This window comes from Macaca thibetana, chromosome 16 (assembly GCF_024542745.1).
Source record: "Macaca thibetana thibetana isolate TM-01 chromosome 16, ASM2454274v1, whole genome shotgun sequence".
NCBI classification, from domain to species: Eukaryota; Metazoa; Chordata; class Mammalia; order Primates; family Cercopithecidae; genus Macaca; species Macaca thibetana.
In genome coordinates this window covers 70,533,858-70,556,757 of record NC_065593.1, presented here as the reverse complement: position 1 = coordinate 70,556,757, position 22,900 = coordinate 70,533,858, and the positions used below count along the sequence as shown (strand labels likewise).

General features: G+C 34.6%; 1 protein-coding gene across 1 annotated transcript in view; it reads right to left on the bottom strand.

The window, feature by feature from the left end:
* The window catches only part of ABCA5 (ATP binding cassette subfamily A member 5), a 77,938-nt gene that overhangs the window by 7,922 nt on the left and 47,116 nt on the right, over positions 1-22,900 (bottom strand). Inside the window, 12 exon segments of the mRNA XM_050762375.1 lie at positions 790-881; positions 980-1,097; positions 1,407-1,546; positions 5,946-6,003; positions 6,006-6,143; positions 6,528-6,641; positions 9,619-9,789; positions 12,637-12,750; positions 15,311-15,448; positions 15,854-15,981; positions 18,625-18,794; positions 22,272-22,473. Coding sequence (XP_050618332.1) covers positions 790-881; positions 980-1,097; positions 1,407-1,546; positions 5,946-6,003; positions 6,006-6,143; positions 6,528-6,641; positions 9,619-9,789; positions 12,637-12,750; positions 15,311-15,448; positions 15,854-15,981; positions 18,625-18,794; positions 22,272-22,473 — 1,583 coding nt within the window.

The window sequence follows — 22,900 nt, the reverse complement described above, 5'->3', positions numbered from 1 at the left end:
ATCATTCTCCTGCCTCAGCCTCCCGAGTAGGTGGGACTACAGGCGCCCGCCACCACGCCCGGCTAATTTTTTTGCATTTTTAGTAGAGACGGGGTTTCACCATGTTAGCCAAGGATGGTCTTGATCTCCTGACCTTGTGACCCGCCCACCTTGGCCTCCCAAAGTGCTGGGATTACAGGCGTGAGCCACCGCGCCTGGCCTCAGCAAGATGTAATTCTAATGATCAGGGAGCTTCACTGGAAAGTGACAGTTGAGCCAAAGAGATAAGTGAATATATTTCTAGGGTATAAGGAGGTATAGCCAAACAAAGGAAACATCTTGGGCAATATGCCGGGCATTTTCCAGGAAAGCAATGAGTTAGTGTGGCTGACACAAAGTAAGCAAGGGGAGAGAAGCAGGAAATGGGATCAAGGTAGTTTTTTGAAGTATCCACAAAGTGGTGAGTGACATGCTTATAATAAAAGACTAGCTGATGGCAGGTCAAAACAAGCTCCCACATCTCCTGCAGCTAATAAAATTGTCTTCCATTAAGTTGGCAAATAACTCATGCATATAAGCACTGCAAAAGCAGAAATACTGTATATATGTGTGTGTCTACATGTGTCTGAAAATTTCACCATGCACATTATTTTTACAGATAACCCAAAAGATCATAATTTGATCAAGCTGTATAAAAAATGCTAAAAATATACATAAAAATTAAATATCAAATCCTAATTTGTCATTAAAGGTTTGTTAATTAAAAAGATAAATCACATTCAACATATCCTATACTCTTATATATCATACCTGGCCTGAAGTTGGTTCAGTATCACCAACCAGAATATTAATAATTGTGCTTTTGCCAGCACCATTTGGACCCAGCAGTCCTAAGATCTCTCCTAAAGGAATTGAAAGAAAAACAACTCATAATCCAATCATACTAAAAGTGGAAATTACTCTTCCAGAAAAGTTATGTAAAAAAAAATTAAATACCAGCCTTTTTTCACACAGAAAGAGATGTATTTAGTTGCCACTTTCTTTACTTTTCTTGAAAGAAGAAAATCTTTCTTGTCATCATATTCTTTATGCAAATTGCTGACCATAATGGATGGTTTCTAATAAGAAAAATTGTATTTAAAAAGAAAGTTATGAAACCTATCATGAAATGACAGGCAGCACATACCTCATGTCCATATTACAAAAATTATATTGGCTAATAAGGGGATACTGTACAAATAAATATCCATTTGTGACTGAAATCCTGACTTATTCAAAAGTAAGTAAACAAAGTATTTTTTTTTTCCAAGAAAGATTTTTTTCAGATTGCTTCATATGCAAAGAAAAATATTTTTCAGATTAATTTCTACATACTGGGAATTGATCATTTCATATTTACTATGACTTAGCCATAAAGAATAAATTACCTCCTCACAACATTGGCAACTCATCAGCTCTTTGACCTTTAGTCTTTCAGCTTTGACATCTTCATCTTCATCCTCATTGTTTGGTGGTTCTGGAAGCTTCCTATTTTTGGACTTCGTTGAAAGGTTTCTACATATATATAATAAATATATAAAGACAGTAGGTTTTCAAATAATTAAAATAGTAAGAAATTCAGATACTAGGTAGAGAAAAGACTGAAAAAATACACTAACATAAGATCTAGGATTATCTCTGAAAGGTGGAATTACAAGTGATATTTTTCCTTTTCTTTTTTTTTTTTTTTTTTTTTGAGACACGGTCTCACTCTGTTGCCCAGGCTGGAGTGAAGTGGTGAGATCTCAGCTCACTATAACCTCTGTCTCCTGGGTTCAGGCGATTCTCCTGCCTCGGCCTCCTGAGTAGCTAGGATTACAGGCATGCGCCACCACGCCCAGCTCATTTTTGTATTTTTAGTAGAGACAGGGTTTTACCATGTTGCCCAGGCTGGTCTCAAACTCCTGGCCTCAGGTGATCCACCTGCCTCGGCCTCCCAAAGTGCTGGGATTACAGGTTCAAGCCACCATGCCCAGCCACAAGCATTATTTTTGAATGACTGATAGCATTTGGATGATATTACCTAAACGCATTCATTTATTCAACAATATTATTTATGACTAGTAGGTGTCAGGTATTATTACACAGAAAGAAAGATGAAAAAACATGAACCTTGCCCTCAAAAAATTTACAACCCGAGTATAAATGAAATTGCCCAGAAAGGGTAGATGTAGAGGGTTGATGTCAGAACCCACAGTAACACCATATTTAGGGATAGACAGTGTATGAAGTGCTTGCAAAGGCAATGTTGAAGTATAGAGGCAAACAGGAGAAGACATAATGGAAAACAAAGAATAAGAAAAATGTGGCTCCTGCCTGTAATCCAGGCACTTTAAGAGGCCAAGGCATGCAGATCAGTTGAGGTCAGGAGTTTGAGACCAGCCTAGCCACCATGGAGAAACCCTGTCTGTACTAAAAAAGAAAATAAAAAAGTAACCGGGTTTGGTGGCACATGCCTGTAATCCCAGCTACTTGGAAGGCTGAGGCAGGAGAATCGTTTGAACCTGGGAGGTGAAGGCTGCAGTGAGCTGAGATCACGACACTGCACTCCAGCCTGGATGACAGATTGAGATTCCATCTCAAAAAAAAAGAAAAGAAAAATGTGTAAGGAGAACAATGTCAATCATATTAAAGGCTGCAGATTAGTTAAATAAGTTGAGCCTATTAAACAATTAAAAGACAAAATCTTTAGTTATCTTATTGAAAATAGTATCAATGGAAAGGTAAGGGAAAATTCAGATTGCAGGGAGTTATAGGAGTAGATGGAAGGTGAGTAACTGGAGATAGAAGGATTTGGGCTATGAAAAGAGAGAGAGATATAGAATAGGAATTAGAGATGGATTCATGTTCAAATGAGATCCATGGGTTCTTTCATATATGGAAGAAAGGTGACCCTCCCCAACCCCACAAAAAATACACCATTGAGATCCAGAAAGGAAAGAGAAAAAGAGAAAAGGAAAATTGAGCAATATTCCAAGTATATAGAATAAATGAAGACCTGGATAATAGGATGGGCTGCTACTTCCTCTAGGATGGGGAAAAGGCAAAAATGATGGAAGATGTGAGTAAGTTTGTAGAAATTTATAACTTATAATTAAGTGCTTCTATTTTCTGAGATAAATGACAAGATTATTTACTGAGATGCAGGAAGGTGATTTGAGGAATATGAGGAATAAAGAGAAAGCTTTGGATAACTACTGAAAAGAAAGAGATAAGAAGGCGCTAACTAGGAAAATGTGATATATTTCCAAACAGTATTAAAATATAACTACCATTCAACCCAGCAATCTTACTACTGAGTACATACCCAAAGGAAAAAAAAAATCATTACATAAAAAAGACACCTGCACTCATATGTTCATCATGGTACTATTCACAATAGCAAAGTCATAGAACCAACCTAAGAGTCCATCAACAGTTGACTGGACAAAAAACATATGGTATATATACACCGTGGAATACTATACAGCCATAAAAAGAATGAAATTATGTTCTTTACAGCAACATAGATGGAACTGGAGGCCATTATCCTAAGTGAGGTAATTTGGAAACAGACAATCAAATACTACATGTTTTCACTTATAAGTAATCACTTATAAAAAGACAATCAAATACAACATGTTCTCACTTATCAGTGGATACACATGAACATAAACATGGAAACATCACAACTATGGACTTCAAAAGCGGGCAGGGATGAGGGTTGAAAAACTAACTATGAGGTACAATGTTCACTATTTGGGTAATGTTACACTAGAAGCCCAATTCCCATCAGTATGCAATATACCCAGCTAACAAACATGCACATTTACCCCCAGATCTAAAATCATTTTTTTAAAAAATCCAGCTGAATTTATATGGAATAAATATGTAGTATTATTAAATGGAACTTTTATGTTATTTTTTCCAGCATATAATTAAATTCACCAATAATTATAATTTTTAGTGGACAGGTCAAAAAGACAAAAGTTGAGGATGCTGAAATGATAATAAAGTGATGAATCATATAAGCAAGGCTGGACAGAAGAAAAAGTAAAAACAAATTAGCTAATATATTTGGAAGAATATGTAAAAAAGACAAACAATAACAAGCATTGGCAAGGATGTGGAAAAAACAGAACCCTAAAACATTCCTAGCGGCAGTGTAAAATGATATTACCACTTTAGAAACAGTCTGGCAATTCCTCAAATGACACAGCAATCCCATTTCTAGGTATCCACCCAAGAGAAATGAAAATATATGTCCAGGCCGGGCGCAGTGGCTCACGCCTGTAATCCCAGCACTTTGGGAGGCCGAGGCGGGCGGATCACAAGGTCAGGAGATCGAGACCACGGTGAAACCCCGTCTCTACTAAAAATACAAAAAATTAGCCGGGCGCGGTTGTGGGCGCCTGTAGTCCCAGCTACTCGGGAGGCTGAGGCAGGAGAATGGCGTGAACCCGGAGGCGGAGCTTGCAGTGAGCTGAGATCGCGCCACTGCACTCCAGCCTGGGCGACAGAGCGAGATTCCGTCTCAAAAAAAAAAAAAAAAAAAAAAAGAAAATATATGTCCATACAAAAAGTTGTATACAAATGTTCATAGCAACATAGTTCATAATAGCTGAAAAGTAAAAGCAACTCATTGATATAAATAAAGTGTAGTATTGACATATATAAAGTGCAGTGTACAATGTACATACAATGTAATATTACTCAGAAAAAATAAAAAGGTAATGAAGTACTGCTGCACGCGACTACATGATGAACCTTCCAAACATTATACTAAGTGTAAAACCATATGCTAGATACTAATTATAGAGCCCAAATCCCAGCAATTTTTAAAAGATGTTATCTGGCAAATCTGATGATTTTCCAACATTAAAATAACATGCCAACCAACTATGGTAAAAAGCAAACAGATATAAAAGTTAAATGTAAGGATTTAAGAGTATCATTGGTCTTTTGACTGAAGTTTTCCAAAGCATATTTCCATTGTCCGGTTATATAAAGTGTTCAGAATAGGCCAATCTGACAGAAACAGAAAGTAGATTAGTAGTTACCTAAGTCTGGGGGCTATGGAAGTAGGGATAAGAAAGTGACTGTAAATGGGTACAAAGTTTCTTTTTGGAGTGCTGGAAATGTTCCAAAATTAAAATCCACAGTACACACTGCAGGTAAGGCTAAAAGAAAAACATGTAGCAGCTCATGACTAAAAGATTTGTTGTAGTTTTTTCCTTTGCCAATGGAACTAAGACGTCAAGTTCCTTGCCATTACCAAAAGAAATAATCACAACCTTTTTCATACTTGACATGATAAAGATAATTAAAAATAAATTTTAATACAAACCAAAGCAGAATTATTTTTTAGCAAATTCTTCACTTATTTTCTATCTCTGTATCATTCATTTATTGTCAGCTTCATAAAATATAATCAAACACAAAAACTTTGTTTTTGCTTCTAAGAAAGACACAACTGTAATTAAATAGAATTAATAACATGTAAAAGGCTAAGTATATTAAAGTGAACACATTCAGTAAATGAAAGGTACTCCCCATTGAAATACAGATTAGCTAGCGTTACGTAACATGCTTAACTTTTTATGCACCTTCTTAATTATCCAGCCTTAATAAAATGAATCTGGCTTTTGTCTCCATTTTTTCTTGTAGAAAATCTCTTACACTTTATTCTTTCTCATCCCTTTATAGTAAAATACATTATTTAATCACCGATAAACTCCTAAAAACAAATACTGACTGAAATCATGTCACACTTCTAATTATATACATCATTTTGAGCATCAGAGAACCTGTAATGAACATAGCCCTTTTCCTTTGAGAATTTACAGTTTAACAAGAGCTTACAATAATTTATGTTGCATTAATAATATCTAAATCAAGCAGTAGCCATTAGCCTGATGCATTTTACTATTTTCTGTACAAGAACTAACATCCCCAATTCAGACCATATTTATTTATGTTTTTTAACATATTAAAATATTTAGCAGAATTACCTTTATGAAAGAAATCAGGCAACCTAGAAGTGGATAGATTGGAATGATGATACAAAAGGCATAATGAAGAATAGTTGCAATTGTGTATCCCATAAAGAAAGTTATTTCAGTGATTGCAACACAAGCCAACGCTGTCTAAAGAAAAAAATAAACAAGTGACGAAGTGCTTACAAACTTCATACAAACTGACTTACAAATTGGTGTCTAAGCATTAAACTATTTTTTCAATCCTCTAATAAAACATGAAACTAGAGACGATATTTAGCCAGCAAGCAACAAGAGTATCACTTGTTTGTAGCTAGTGTCCTTGATACACTAGTTGCTAAATGTCTTCCATATTGTTCCTAGGTGGAAAGGATGATTCAGAAGACAAATGTACACACAAAAAGAAGCTCCCAATTATCTACCTAAATTCTGCACTTACAAAAGACATGTAACATTTTTAGTATAATCAGGAAGAATTCGTGACTTTTAATTAAACTGCTATGGAAAGTTGAAATAATGTAAAATGTGACTTACCACAGAATAGACAAATGACCAAAATTCTTTGGTATTTAAAATTTTCTTAAAGGTGAAAGAAGCAATATAAGTGAACAGAATAAGTGATGGAACATAACCAATAAGGCAAAAAACCTGTAAATCAGAAATATGTTTCTATAAAAATATGAATAGCTTGCAATACACACGACATGAAATACTAGTCATATTAAAATATTAAGAAATAATTATTAATACAATCCTAAATCATTTAAACTGAACACTATTTGTAGTTTTTTATACCAAGTAAAATACTATCTCTCATTATTACAAAAAGCAAGTATAGCTAGCTACAACTTACTCTCTCTCAAATATTAGCTACTATTTTAATATACAGCACTTTATTTTTTAAAGTTTAAGAAAAACATTATTTTATATGGCAGAAACTAACATATAAGGTCACTACGATCTCTGACAAAATCGGTGAGTTTAGTTTCAGCCTCACCTGAAACTAACCTTGATGATGAGGTTTAGTCATCAACCTCACCTAACTCTGTTTTCCCTTTTTCCTAATAAAGTATTCAATGAAAGGGCCTACTGTCCGTCATTTACATGTGAATCAGTCTCTTCTTTGATATTTTAAGCTATATTTTATTTTATTTTAAATAATTTCCAGTTTTACTTTACATTCAGGAGATACACGTGCAGGTTTGTTACACAGGTATACTGCCTGATGCTGAGGTTTGGGGTATGATTGGTTCTGTCACCTAAGTACTGGACATAGTACACAACAGTTAGTTTTTCAACCCTTGCTCCCCTTCCTCCTGCCCCCATCTAACAGTGCCCAGTGTCTATTGTTGCCATTTTTATGTCCATGTTTACCCAATTGAGCTCCCACTTATAAGTGGGAACATGCAATAGTTGGTTTTCTGTTCCTTTGTTAATTCACTTAGAATAATGGCCTCCAACTGCATCTGTGCTGCCGCAACAGACATAATTTCATTCTTTTTTATGGCTGCACAGTATTCCGTGGTGTACATGTACCACACTTTCTTTATTCAATCACTGGTTGATGGGCTCCTAGGTTGATTCCATGTCTTTGCTATTGTGAAAAGTGCTGCAATGAACATACCAGCTCATGAGTCTTTTTGGTAGAATGATTTATTTTCTTTTGGATATATACCCAGTGATAGGGTTTCTGAGTTGTAAGGTAGTTTTGTTTTAAGTTTTTTGAGAACTTTCCAAACTGCTTTCCATGGTTGCTGAAGTTTACATTCCCACCAAAAGTATATAAGCATTTCATTTTCTCTGCAGCCTTGCCAGCATCTGTTGGTTTTTGACTTTTTAATCATAGCCATTCTAACTGATGTGAGATGGTATCTCACTGTGGTTTTGATTTGCATTTCTCTGATGATTAGTGATGTAGAGCATTTTTTCATACATTTGTTGTCCACTTGCATGTCTTCTTTTGAGAAGTGTCTGTTCGTATCTTTTGCCCACTTTTTAATGGAGTTCGTTGTTTTTTGACTGTTGAATTGTTCAAGTGCCTTATAGATTATGGATACTAGGCCTTTGTTGGATGCATAGTTTGTATCTTCTCCCATTCTGTATGTTGTCCATTTACTCTGGTTATAGTTTCTTTTGCTGTGCAGAAGCTTTTTAGTTTAATTAGGTGCCACTTGTCAATTTTTATTTCTGTTGCAATTGCTTTTGAAGACTTATTTAGTCATAAATTCTTTCCCAATGTCTAGAATGGTATTTCCTAGGTTTTCTTGTAGAATTCTTAAAGTTTGATGTCTTACCCTTAAATCTTTAATCCATCTTGAATTACTTTTTATATATGGTAAAAGGTGGAGGCCCAATTTCATTCTTCGGCATTTGGCTAGCCAGCTATCCCAGGACCATTTATTGAACACAGAGTCCTTTCCAATTGCTTATTTTTGTCAACTTTGTTGAAGATCAGATGGCTATAGATGTGTGGCTTTATTTCTGGGTCCTCTATTCTGTTTCATTGGTCTACATGTCTGTTTTTGTACCAGTATCATGCTGTTTTGGTCACTGGAACCTTATAGTATAGTTTGAAGTCAGGAAATGAAATGCCTCTGGCTTTGTTCTTTTTAGGTAGGATTCTTTTTTTTTTTCTTTTTCTTTTGAAATGGAGTCTCTCTCTGTTGCCCAGACTGGAGTGCAGTGGCATGATCTCAGCTCACTGCAACCTCCACTTCCTGGGTTCAAGCGATTCTCCTGCCTCAGTCTCCTGAGTAGCTGGGACTACAGGCACATGCCACCACGCCCAGCTAATTTATTGTATTTTTAGTACAGATGGGGTTTCGCCATGTCAGCCAGGATGGTCTTGATTTCTTGACCTTGTGATCCACCCGCCTCGGCCTCCCAAAGTGCTGGGATTACAGGTGTGAGCCACTGCGCTCAGCTTACGTAGGATTCCTTCAGCCATTTGGGTTCTTTTGGGGTTCCATATGAATTTTAGAATAGCTATTTTAAATTCTGTGATGAATAATGTTGGTAGATTGATAGGAACAGTGTCGAATCTGTAGATTGCTTTGGGCAGTATGGCCAGTTTAACATATTGAGTCTTCTAATCATCTCTGAATTCCTTCAGCAATGTTTTATAGTTCTCCCTGTAGAGATCTTTCATCTCCTTTGTTAGATGTATTCCTAGGTATTTTAATTTTTTTGTGGCTATTATAAACGGGATTTTGTTCTTCATCTGGCTCACAGCTTGCCCATTATTGAGATATAGAAATATTAAGCTATGTTTTAAACTATGGAATAAAAGAGCTTATCCTTTGTGAAATTATTTTCAGGCATAAGTAAAATCAAGAAAGGCATTTTAAGGAAGGAATACATTAAAGTGTTCCTGATTACACCCAAGTAGGTGGTCTACATGAAAGATCATTTTAGTTTCAAGAAATTATTTTAAAATGGTGGTAAATTATTGTTTTAAAAGTCACTTATTATCATATAAAATGATTACATGTATTAAATACAATAGATACTTGCTCAATTTTCTTTAAAAAATAACCAAATTATTCAATAAGTCAATTGTTATGTTTATAAATAGTTTTTAAATAACATTGTATCTATAAATAGCATGAGTACAACACTAACTTACCACAGCAAGGAACTTTACAGTATAAAAATACAATCCATAATGAAATGCCAATAAGCTTCCTAACATCAAAATAAGAATGATAAAAAATAAGGGGATATCAACAACAGCTTGTCCAATCCAATATGCAGATGGCAAAAGACCTGAAAGTTTAAGTTGAGTATAAGCTTTGATCTAAAAAAAAAGAAAAAAATTATAACTTTAGACACTTTAGAAACACACAAATAAATTAGTAAATTATCGCAGATCTCTTAATACTACATCAGCGAAACCAAAAAGGTCACATTCCAGGCTATAGGTAATAAAAGTCCCCCTCACACTAAATAAAAATTCCATTTAGCCTTTAATTTGGCTCACTATTTCTAAGTAGTAATAATTTCAACAAAATTTTTAAGAATCAGAATACAGTAGTGCTAAGAAACTGAGATTAAAATAAAACAAAAAGTGTCACGGCAGTTGGGGTTAACAGCCATACAAACAATAAATAGCCAAAACATTACAGCTTTTGAAATACTGTGGAAACAGATGGGAAGATAATGTTTACACAGAAAAAGAATTCTCATTTTTAAAAATGAACCTTTCATAAATAAAAACACTAATAAATTGCCAAGTATCCTTTGGATTTACATAAGGCTTTCAGCTTAAGTGAAAGCTTCTGAAATGTTCAAAGCCTTTTATGTACACTGGCATAGTATATAAATCCAAGGTGTTACTTATGTCATAGGTTTGTTAATCATAAACTTAAATGATCATAGTTTTCCTATCTCATGTTCTCATTTAATTTGAAATTTCTAAAATATTTCACAAATCCAAATACCTAACAACTTTATTTAGTTGATTTTTGTCATCTGTAAAAATATCTACTCCTAATAACTAAAGGTATTATATGAAAGAGCTGTCCACAGAGTGAGATAAAGGAAGCATGAAATATAAAGATTAGTTAAGAAGAGGAGAAATGAACAAAATTGGCAAGTTTTCTGTTCAATGAATTATGAGAACATGAGACACATGTAAATTCTAATACAAGAATAAAAACATAAGCCAAGGCAAATGCAATTATTTTGGATAATTCAAACTTCTGTCATTCACACATTGCTGGGAGGGATAATATAAAATGGAATATTCATCCTGGAAAATAATTTGGCAATTTCTTATAAAACTAAACACGTATGATTCAGCAATTACACTCTTGGGCATTTATCCCAGAGAAATGAAAACTTATGTTTACACAAAACCTGTATGCAAATGTTCACAGCAACTTTTTCACAATAGCCAAAAATGGAAAACAATCCAAATGTTTTTCAGCAGGCAAACGGTTAGAGAAAGTGTGATGTATCCATACCATGGAATATTACTCAGCAATAAAAAGGAATGGCTTATAGATACATACGAATTGGATGAATTTCAAAAAAAATGCTAGTTGATAAAAGCTAATCCCAAAAGAAAACTTATTGTGATGCCATTTTACATTTTTGAACTATCAAAATTCTAGAAATAAGAGAACAGAGTAGTGGTTGCCACAGGTCGGAGAGGCTAGGAAAGGGCAAAAAATGGGAATATTTTTGGTGACAGAAATGTTCTGTATCTTGACTGTATCAATGCCAATATCCTGTTATATTTTTCTATAATTTTACAAGATGTTATCATTGGGATAATGTGTAAAGAGTACACTGGCTCTGTCATTTCTAACAAATAAACATGAGTATACAACTATCTCAAAATAAAAAGTTTAATTAAAAATGTTTCAGTTGAAACAAGAAAGAAAAATGCAAATGTCCAGTAAATTTTATTATCGTGCAGTGGGTTATGGATTTCTATATTCCTTATGCTTTTCTATAATTTATATATTACTACAATGAGTATATTTATGACAAAAATTGAATATTATTTTAAAAATAGAGATATGTGTTACTTTTATACTAAACAAATTAATAACAAAATTTCTATTAGAATTTACTTTATTTATTTATTCATTTATTTATTTATTTATGAGATAGAGATTTTGCTCTTGTTGCCCAGGCTGGAGTGCAATGGCACGATCTCGGCTCACTTCAATCTCTGCCTCTCAGATTCAAGTGATTCTCCTGCCTCAGCCTCCCGAGTAGCTGGTATTACAGGCATGCGCCACCACACCTGGCTAATATTTTTTGTAGTTTTAGTAGAGATGGGGTTTCTCCATGTTGGTCATGCTGGTCTCAAATTCCCAACCTCAGGTGATCCACCCACCTCGGCCTCCCAAAGTGCTGGGATTACGGCCTAGAATTTATCTTTCTAGAATTTATTAAAATAATGAGTTCATTATTCATCACAGTCTGTAAGTTAATTTAGACAAATTTGTTTTTACTTAGTTAAGATCATCTGTGAAAAAGATCAGAAGTTTTATTAGAGGAGTAAGATACAATCTCAGCAGAGTGAAAGAGTGGGAGACTTTGAACAGCCAAAGATTGTACAAGATCACTATATGCCTGAAGGAAAACAAAAGGGAAAGGCGCAAAAAGAAAGTGAAAGAATACCAAAGAACCTCTGTATACTTAGCAATTTCTCCAAGGCCCTAATGATGACAATCACTTTCACCTTTTTTTTCCCCGTTAATAAGAATTTAGCACCTTGACTACTTAATACCCCTGTTAAAGGATAAAAGGGACAGGCATGTTAGTGTGCCAGTTAAGGACATAAAGATCATAGTCAGTTCCCAAGTCCACAATTTAAACAAGTTGAGTCAACCTGAGCAAGTCATATGAACAATCCCATCTTTGATTTCCTGATCTATAAGAAATCGGTAACAAAAAACTTACCTCACAATGTCGTGAGAATTAGAGAACATAATTTTTAAGGCATGTAGCAAGTCTCAAGTAATAAATATTAATTATCACTACTATTACAATAAGAAACTATAATAAATGTATTTATATTTCATTTACTTATTTCTAAAATAACAATTATAGTAAGCCTTGCAATCATGCAAATAGGTTATTTTTATACACTTATTAGCAAATTATATATTTTTAACTGAGTCATTACCTTATGATTCTCTGCATTTTCCATGGCAAAGTAAGGTGGCATTGCAGTAACAATGATTCCAAGCAAAGCTGCTTGAAAATACAGCTCAATTTTAAAAACTATGTCGGTAATTTCCTGAAAGACAACCACAGAATAACAAATGAAACTGAGAATCATTTTATGTCTTAAGATATATCTTAGGATATTTCTTATATCCTAAAAAAAAAATCAAAACCTCAGAAAGAACATATTAGCATATCTAACCCAGGCATAGTCTACATGAAAGAATGAGTGGCAGACATATTAACAGGTGGTGGTGGACAATGTTACAAACTCTGCCACTTATTAATAACTATCTGATCCTGAGCAAATAATTTTACTTTCATTTTCCTGTCCAGAACACAGAATAATCTGGCATATAAACTAAACTTCGCAATTTAATAAAAATGAATGATGTATTTGAAAAGCAATTAGTATGGCCACCATAGTGGTCCTAAGCAATAATAATAAATATCTAAGAATGATATTTGTAGCTCTTTATTGTCTTTTCAATTGGCAAAATCTATATCCAAGCTCAGCTTCCTATGGAACCAGAACTTCTCCCAAGCAGAAGAGGACTTAACTCCCACAGGCCCCAATGTCGTTAGCTTCCCCAGGGATCCAGGTGCAGTCAGCTAACTTTCCCAGACAATCAATAAACAGCTAACACTTCAAATGCAGAATACCCAGGTCCAAGGATACTATATTATCATCCACCCTCACCAAGGTCAGTTTCCTCCCCTTGTTCTATAAGAATATGTACCCATGGGACAGAGAAGGTACTCTGCGCTGGAATAAAATCCACAGTGCCTAGCGGATACCCTGGCACTGGCACAACCCTCCATGGGATGACACAGAGACAGAGTACATCACTGTCTTGTTGAAACCTAGCCTTCTGAGTTTTCCTATTTAGCAATAAAGTCAATTCCATAGTTTAGGTCATATGACACTGCAGAATTTGTCTGAAATTCTGGTAATATGACAGTGGAGGCCAAGAAAGAACCCACAAATATGTAGACTAGTAGTGCAAGAAGTGGAAATGAACGAGACTAGTTGGATCCAATCATACAGAATCTAATGAAGGAAGAAACAAATTTGAAATATTAATATGACTATACATATGAATAGTTAGCTTTAAAAACTCCCATTTATTTCTTTCAAAATATAATATGATTATATGTCAGTGTCTGATGAAAATTATAACTTGTAAAATCTTGTGTAATAGTTATGGATACAGACATATGTAGTAACATCATAAAAACATGTATGGGAATTACAAATTGTGAAACTGTGAATTGTGGTTACTTCTATGGGAGAGAAGGAAACAAGATTGGAGAAGGGTAACATGAGTTTTCACCTGTATCTTTAAAGTTTTATTAAAAACAAATATTATGCAATATTAGCATCTGAAATATTTGGATAGTAGGTGGTTCATTTTCTGTAGGTTTGAAATATTTCATAATAAGAGATACTTCTCCACAGACACTGTTGCTGGAAATGGAAAATGATGCAACCATTTTGGAAGGCAGTTTGGCAGTTCTTCAAGTGTTAAACATAGAGTTACTAGATGATCTAGCAATTCCACTCCTAGCTATACATTCAAAAGAAATAAAAACATATGCTCATACAAAATCTCGTACTAAAATATTCATAGCATTACTCATAATAGCCAAAAGGTGGAACTAACCCAAATGCCATCAACTGATGAATGGATAAACAGAATGTGGTATTTCACATAAACATTCCATACATTCCTCACAATGATTTAGTAGTAAAAATAAATGAAGCACTGATATGTGTTACAACATGGATGAATCTTCAAAGCAGTATGTTAAGAAAGCAGACAAAAAAGACTACATACTGTATGATTCCCCATTTATATAAAATGTCTAAAATAAGGAAATCCATAGACACAGAAAGTACATTAGTGGTTGCCTAGGGTTGGGAGTGGGTATGAGAGGAAATGAGTGATTACTAATGAGTATAAGGGTTATTTTTTGGGGGGCGGGGTGATGGTATATCTAAAACTGACTGTAGTAAGGACTGCACAACTCTACCAGCATAATAAAAAACACTGAAGTGTATACTTTAAATACTTTAGATAATGGTCAGGTTGATTGGGTATTATATTTCAATGAAGCTGTTTTTAAAAGTATGACAAGAGAAAATAGAAAATATTATTCCAGATATTTGTCCATTTATTTTTAGCATATGAAAATCAAAAGGATTAAGAGAAAAAATGTTGAATACTTTTCTGTAATCTTAAGTTGATTATGATATGCACAATCCAACAGTTCTATCTAGAGGAAAAATGGTTGTCTGGGTGACTTCTCGAGTTTTTTTCAATACCCCAATATCTGGATTTTGGGTAAAAAACATTCATTTAAAAATTATATTATATTCTATGATCAATACAGAACACACTTATTCCTTATACAAATATCAATACCAAAACAGAATCTCCTGTACCCTGACACACACACATACTGGGGAATCCTAAACCTTAATGTAAACCATTTCTCACTTGAGTTTTAAGAAGACTAAGAGGTCTCACAAGATAAACTTCTACATATTTAGTTACTTTTGCTTGTTTTTTTAACAGTTATTACATATATGACATGCATATAGAAATTTATCTGTATATACATTGGCTTACTTGAAAGAATGGGGTACTCCAGATCTGGATGGTTTCAGTCACATTTAAATGATAAAGATAGTAGTTACTAATGATATTCACTAATATAGGTAAAGAATAAACCATAGTACTGTTGAAAACAGCTGCAAAAACATAGTCCTACAATTAAAATAAAAGACACTTATTACATACTGTACATAAGTGGATATATTATTGCTATGTACCAAGCTTTTCTCACCAACAAAGCTAATTCTCATACTGAAAAACTGCTTCAACAACTCACAGAAATAATACTCAATGATAGATAAAGACATCTGGTTTGGAATGTACAGATATTTTAATATTTTAAACAAGCATATAATTTTTTAAAAAAACTAAATTTCTATAACTTTATATATTGGTCATCTGTGAGGGAATGAAATGTATCAAGACAGCTAGTTATTTCCAAAAGTAAAATCTAATTTCTAACTCATAAGGTCAAATCAACAAATAATTAATTTTAGAAGAAATGTTTTAATCTTGCATAACTCCCAAATGGATATTCATTCACAGGATTCATCTTACCTTTTCTAAACGCATCACATTTAAAGCCGCACTATGGGGAGCCACGGATACATAGTCACTGTCATTAATCATGGTCACCATTATGTTCTGGCTTGTGAAAAAGCTAATAAGATCACTGATATCTGAGTCTGGTGTTAGAAAATAAGCAAATAATAAAGAATGAGTTTAAACGAGGCTTTTAGTAACATTGGGAAGATAATTCTAGTTTTAAAGAAATATTTTATTTTCATTAGCGAATACACAAGTAAGTACATTGGCTCTGAAGCCAGTCAGCCTGGTTTTAAAGCTGAGTTGTAACATTAAACTATTCGTCCTTCAAGCAAGTTACCTAGATGCTCTGGACCTTAAGTTTCCTCTTTGGTAAAGTGGGTAAAATAAGTATATCTGCCTTATAGGTAGAGTGATCATGAAGATTGAATGACTGAATATATACAGAGTTTAGAACCTGACACATAGTAACCGTGCATATTTTAGCTGCTGCCGCTGCTGCTGCTGCTACAACTATTATTAACATTGAAAAGTTAACCTATAATACATGAAATTTCATTAAATAATAAGAATAAAAATTGGACAATTTTAGGTAACAAGATAACCTGCTAAGCTTGGAAAGGTATAGGCGTGGTAACATCACTCCCTAGAGGATTTTTTTGTAGGCTCTGGGCAGACATGTCAATTGCCTTAACTACCTTAAAATATTCAAACAAATAATCACATCCCTATCTACATTCTCTAAAGTACCTGGAGCCAAGAGTAAGATTTTAAATCCTGTCAGGATTTAAATCTATACCAACATGTCTGCCGAATAGATGCAGTTTCCCCTCTATCATAACAAAAACCAGGATTCAGGGAAGGACAAATGTCACTTTGAGAGAAATTTAAATCAAACAAAGCAAAACATTACTAGTAACTGAATAGTATGGCAGGGTGGATCAGACACAGCACCAAATCTCAGTGTCACAGAGAATGGTGACACTACTTTACTCCCAATCAAGTACCTTAACTGATCTCTTATCTCTAACTTGCAAGAACAGCTATGTACCCTGAGAAGAGAGACACATTATAAGTGAAGGAACCACAGCACAAGAGATACAAAAAGCTCTGCAAGGTGGGCAAGATACTACCTAATATATATACACAGAGAGGCCAGTGGTTCAAAAAAAAAGTGGTTTTATTCTGGAACACACATGAGGCTTAGGAAAATATGGCATGCATAAGCAAGCAACTCTAAGAATAAAAAATAAAGAGAAACTGAAAATACTAGAATTTCTAAAGCTTAATGAGAATTAACTCAAAGCAAAAAGATTTTGTTTGAAGCCAAGGTCCTCTTTTTAAAAAAAGAAATATTTGAGATACATGTACAATTCCCTGGACACATATAAAAAATGTCAAGATTATCATAGTGTAAGGATTATATGTTAGCAATATCAAATGTATTTTAAAACCAAAATGAGAATTCCTAATGAAAGAAAAAAATTGCAAAACCTAACATTTTCCATTCGAGTAATTTTCCATTAATTTTCCATGCTCCAAGTAATTTTCCATGTTCTCACTCATTTATCCATCAATAAATGGATCTTTTCCCCAAAGAATGAAGGTTATGTAATATAACAAGCATCAGATTTTAACAGTGATGATTTTAATAGTAATTTATAATCATTCCTAGCCAGGCTTATTACTTTAATACTTGGCAAAGTCTTTTTTGAATCAGTTAGTGAATCAAAAAGGAATGATACTAGAATGTAGGTGAAGTGTTAGAAAGGTTAAACCCCACAGAGTTTGTTACAGAATAGGAGATGTTTTAGGAACAACTGATCACATACGAATCAAGTTTGTATTAGCTTTTAACATTTTGAAAATGAGAACACTATGTCAGTTTTTTGTTTTGAGCTTTGCTCAAGTCTGTATGTCTAAATTTTTTTCATATTTAACAACTATGTGGTAAGAATACAAATAGCAAAGCCAAAAATATCCATTACAAATCTAATGTATTCAATTAGAGAGATTTATATTTGTCTTATTTTTCTTAGTTTTAACTAATTCTTCAGACTGTCCTTGAAGAATTAAACACTTCTATGCAGACACATACTTCTATAAATATTATGTACTATAACTTTGTAAAGAGGGTTTTTCAACTTTTGAAGTATATTTTGCTCATCATGAACTTATCAGCATAAAACATGCTGGTAAGAATAACATTATTAAAAAAAGAAATTTTACTATTATACAAAGTATAAATTAGAGTATTTTAAAAAACTATTTATTTATTTTTACCTTATTTTATTTTATTTTTTGAGGCAGAGTCTCCTTCTGTTGCCCAGACTGGAATGCAGTGGTATGATCTTGGCTCACTGCAACCTCTGCCTCCCGGGTTCAAGCGATTCTCCTGCCCAGCCTCCCGAGTAGCTGGGACTACAGGTGCGTGTCACCATGCCTGGCTAATTTTTATAGTTTTAGTAGAGATGGGGTTTCACCATGTTGCCCAGGCTGGTCTCAAACTCCTGACCTCAGGTGATCCACCTGCCTCGGCCTCCCAAAGTGCTGGGATTACAGGTGTGAGCCATCACACCTGGCCAAAACTGTCATTTATTTGTAAACCAAAATTTACTGTAATATATTCTTCAGCATCAATAAGAGATGTATTGAACTATAGATTTCATGCAGATAGACCACGCCTTTACCTTAAATATATTTCTAAATTCTAGACCTTTATCCACCCCTCAACCCCACGCTCCATGCCCAACACTCATTCACAGACCTTCACACACTCTCACCAGTAGAATTTTGAAGAAGCAGACTTGTTTTGTACTTATGAGGTTTCTCTCCAGGTTTTAGAAAATATAAGTCTGGAACAAGTTTGATGGGAACCACAGCATTTTTAAAAGAGTGATGCACCAAAAACATAAAAATCTGAACTGTGAAAAAAATTAAAAGCAGAAGCAACCTGAAAAGAAAAAATAACACAGCTCATGGTACATATTACATTAATATGAAAATCAATTAAAACTCTCCCTTCACATTGATAATCAGGACTTTGTTTTTATTTGAGACAGGGTCTGGTTCTGTCACCCAGGCTGGAGTGTAACGGGCGTGATCTCAGCTCACTGTAACCTCCGCCTCCCGGACTCAAGCAATCTTCTCCCCTTAGCCTCCGGAATAGCTGGGACTACAGGCACACACCACCATACACAACTAATTTTTGTTATTTTTTGTAGTGATGGGGTTTCGCCATGTTGCTGAGGCTGGTCTCGAACTCCTGAGCTCAAACAAGGAGCTTGCCTGCCTCAGCCTCCCAAAGTGCTGGGATTACAGGTGTGAGCCACCTTGCCCAGCCCACATTGGTATAGATTTAAACTCTAGATAGTTAAAAGATAACAACTGAAAAAACAAAGGAAAAAAACTAAAAAAAAAGAAAAGAAATCCTATTTCCCAAAATGATTTTATGACAATACTGGAGAGAAAGTCAATACCATATGACAAAAATTAAAAGTTATAAAAGTATATTTTATATCAGTGATGCCCTTAAATTTTCATAAGAGTATGTAAACACGTAGTTATAACTGTTAAAGCACAAGACGTTATGTCTCAAATATTTGTCTCTACTCCTGAAGGAATTACTTCCTGTCCTGTCTCTATCTTAACCATTTTTTTTTTTTTTTTGAGACAGAGTCTTGCTCTGTCACCCAGGCTGGAGTGCAGTGGTGAGATCTCAGCTCACTGCAACCTCTGCCTCCCAGGTTCAAACGATTCTCATGCCTCAGTCTCCCAAGTAGGTGGGACGACTGGCCTGTGCCACTGTACCCAGCTAATTTTTGTACTTTACTAAAAACAGGGTTTTGCCATGTTGGCCAGACTGGTCTTAAACTCCTGGCCTCAAGTGATTCACCTGCCACAGCCTTCCACAGTGCTGGGATTTCAGGCGTGAGCCACCGCAAGAGGGCCCATTTACTTTTCACATAAGAACAAAAATATTTTAGATATAGAGAAGCAAATAAAAATACAATTAAACTCTGAATGGCTGATATCTTTGAAATCTCATCCTAATCGCAATTTTATCATATTAATTGCCATTGCTGCTCTCAGTAGGCAAAGCAAGGTATACTACAATGCCCTTTTATCTGGAAGGCAGCTACTTATCTGATAAAATACCTCTGTATTACATGTAGTAAGTGTCCTAACAAGTGGTTGGAGAGCTTAGATCATCATACTTTATTTAGCCATTTATAATTTTCACATATTCCATAATTTTAAAAAAATATTTCTTAAATTGTTATATCTGACAAGATTTCAAAAGCATATGGCATGGATCCAGTTCCACAATAAGTTAAGAAGTGATTTAGGTTAAAAAATATTCACAATTAAATAATATTTGGAACATGAGGTTAAACAAAGTTGAAGGAATTTCTTTACCACAGAACATCTCATGTGTTTTTCTATGCTAATTAATAACTCTTTAATATAGGGAATAAAAGAGTAATATTTTCTAAATGTATTTGACTATGGAACACATTTTGTTGCGGATTGAATGTTTGTGCCTCCCCAAATTTGTATGTTGAAGTTCTAACTCCGATATAATGGTGTTTGGAAATGGGACTTCAGAAAGGTAATCTGCATAAATTGGCATCATGAGGGTGGGGTCCCCATGATGGGATTAGTACATTTATAAAAAGAGACACCAGAGGGTACATGCCAGTGTACACAAAGAGGTCATATGGGCACACAGTGAGATGGTGGCCTTCCACAAGCCAGGAAGACAGCCCTCACCATGCTGGCACTCTGATCTCAGACCTGTAGCCATCAGAATTGTGAAAAAATATATTCTGTTTAAGCCACCCAGTAAATGGTATTTTGTTATGGCAGTCAAAGCTGACTGAAGTATTTTATTTTATTTTATTTTGAGACAGAGTCTCGCTCTGTTGTCAGGCTGGAGCGCAGTGGCACGATCTCGGCTCACTGCAACCTCCACCTCCTGGGTTCAGGCAATTCTCCTGCCTTAGCCTCCCGAGTAGCTGGGACTACAGGCGTACACCACCACACCCAGCTAATTTTTTTTGTATTTTTAGTAGAGATGGAGTTTCACCATGTTGGTCAAGATGGTCTTGATCTCCTGACCTCAAGATCTGCCTGCCTTGGCCTCCCAAAGTGTTGAGATTACAAGTGTAAGCCACTGAGCCCAGCCAGTATTTTAATTATTTTTCTGAGTGCATTTTATGAGAATGGTATTTAGAAAACGTAGCACATATACACCATGGAATACTATGCAGCCATAAAAAAGGATGAGTTCTTGTCCTTTGCAGGGACATGGATGAAGCTGGAAACCATCATTCTCAGAAAACTAACACAGGAACAGAAAACCAAACACTTCGTGTTCTCACTCATAAGTGGGAGCTGAACAATGAGAACACATGGACACAAGGAGGGGAACATCACATACCGGGGCCTGTCGGGGTGGGGTCTAGGGGAGGGATAGCATTAGGATAAATACCTAATGTAGATGATGGTTTGATGAGTGCAGCAAACCACCATGGCACGTGTATACCTATGTAACAAACCTGCAAGTTCTGTACATATATCCCAGAACTTAAAGTATAAAAAATAAAATAAAATAAAATACATTGAAACATGCTGATTTAAATAAACATTTTTCTTTCAGTAATGCCGACCCAGGAATAAATCAGATACATGACTGACATTTGTTTGACAATGAATTTGGTCAAAGAAGAGCATATAAATTTAGCATATTCCAAACATATAACTATATTCTTATTCTTAATTATTAAGCCTTATTACTACTGCCATTTTGGACTTAAGATAGGTGTGTGGTATATGAAAGTGGTTAACGTTATCTCCAAATAATTCAGTTCCTAGTACCCTAGAGAAAGGCTAAAGCTAACTTGAAAAGATGTCATTTTGATCCCAGATCTACTAGCTATGTAGCCTTCTTTATTTTTCAGTTTCCTCATATGATAGAGGTAAAACTCATTTTTCCTGCTATTTACAAAAAGAAGTTATAAAAACTAACTATAGATGCAAAAAATAGTGAAAAAATAGAAACACAAAATAAAATTTAAGATACAATGGGGAGTGTATTAACATATTCAAGGAAACTTGAATCTGTGCTCCCAGGTGAAAGAAAGAAAAAGATACAATGACAGTAATTCAAAAATTATACAATTAGGGAATATTTGTTATTTCCTCACTTTATAGATGAGACAATAAATGCTAGTTTAAAAAGTGTAAGACAGGGTATTTGATGAACTCATTGTAATTTTTTTCTCTAACATTGTGAAATTATAGTGGTAATCTTTCAAAACTATATAAATTATTTACATATGTTAACATTTTAAAAATTAAGATGGTAAAACCAATTTGTATCCTTAAAAAACAATCCATCAGGTATAAGGGTGATAATTATACTTACACTGATCTCACTGATTTACTTTCACGTTTCAAGGTAAAGAAATGAAACTTTGCTATTGTATACATCTGTTGTTTCCAAAGGCTCATGGTGCTCACTAGAGAAGCCTTGGTTTCAGAAAGAATAAGCAAGCTCTGTTCCATTTCATCAAAAGATTTTGAATCCATTTCTTCCTCCAGTGGCTGCTGAGTAAATACACTATAATCTATTTGCCAAAACAAAACAAACATTTCAGTATATTCATTAAAAAAGATAAAATCTTTCTGAAGCAGGGAAATTTAAAGAAGCATAGGTCTGGCAGTTATGTGGAACAAATGAAACTCTCGTATATTCTGGCAGTATCTATTAAAGCTGAACATATGTATATCTTTTGATCCAAGAGATCCCCAACAGGTATAAACCCAACGGAGGTATGAATATAGGTTTCACCAAAACACATGTATAAGAACATTCTTAGTAGAGCCCTATCTAGAAAACCCGTATCCTGGAAAGAACCCAAATGTCTACTGACAGGTGAATGGATGAATAGTTGTAACATATGAATATAAGAGAACAGTGTAAACCAATGAAAATGAACCAACTACTGTACCCACAACAACATGGTTGAACTTCACAAATGTCATATTGAGTAA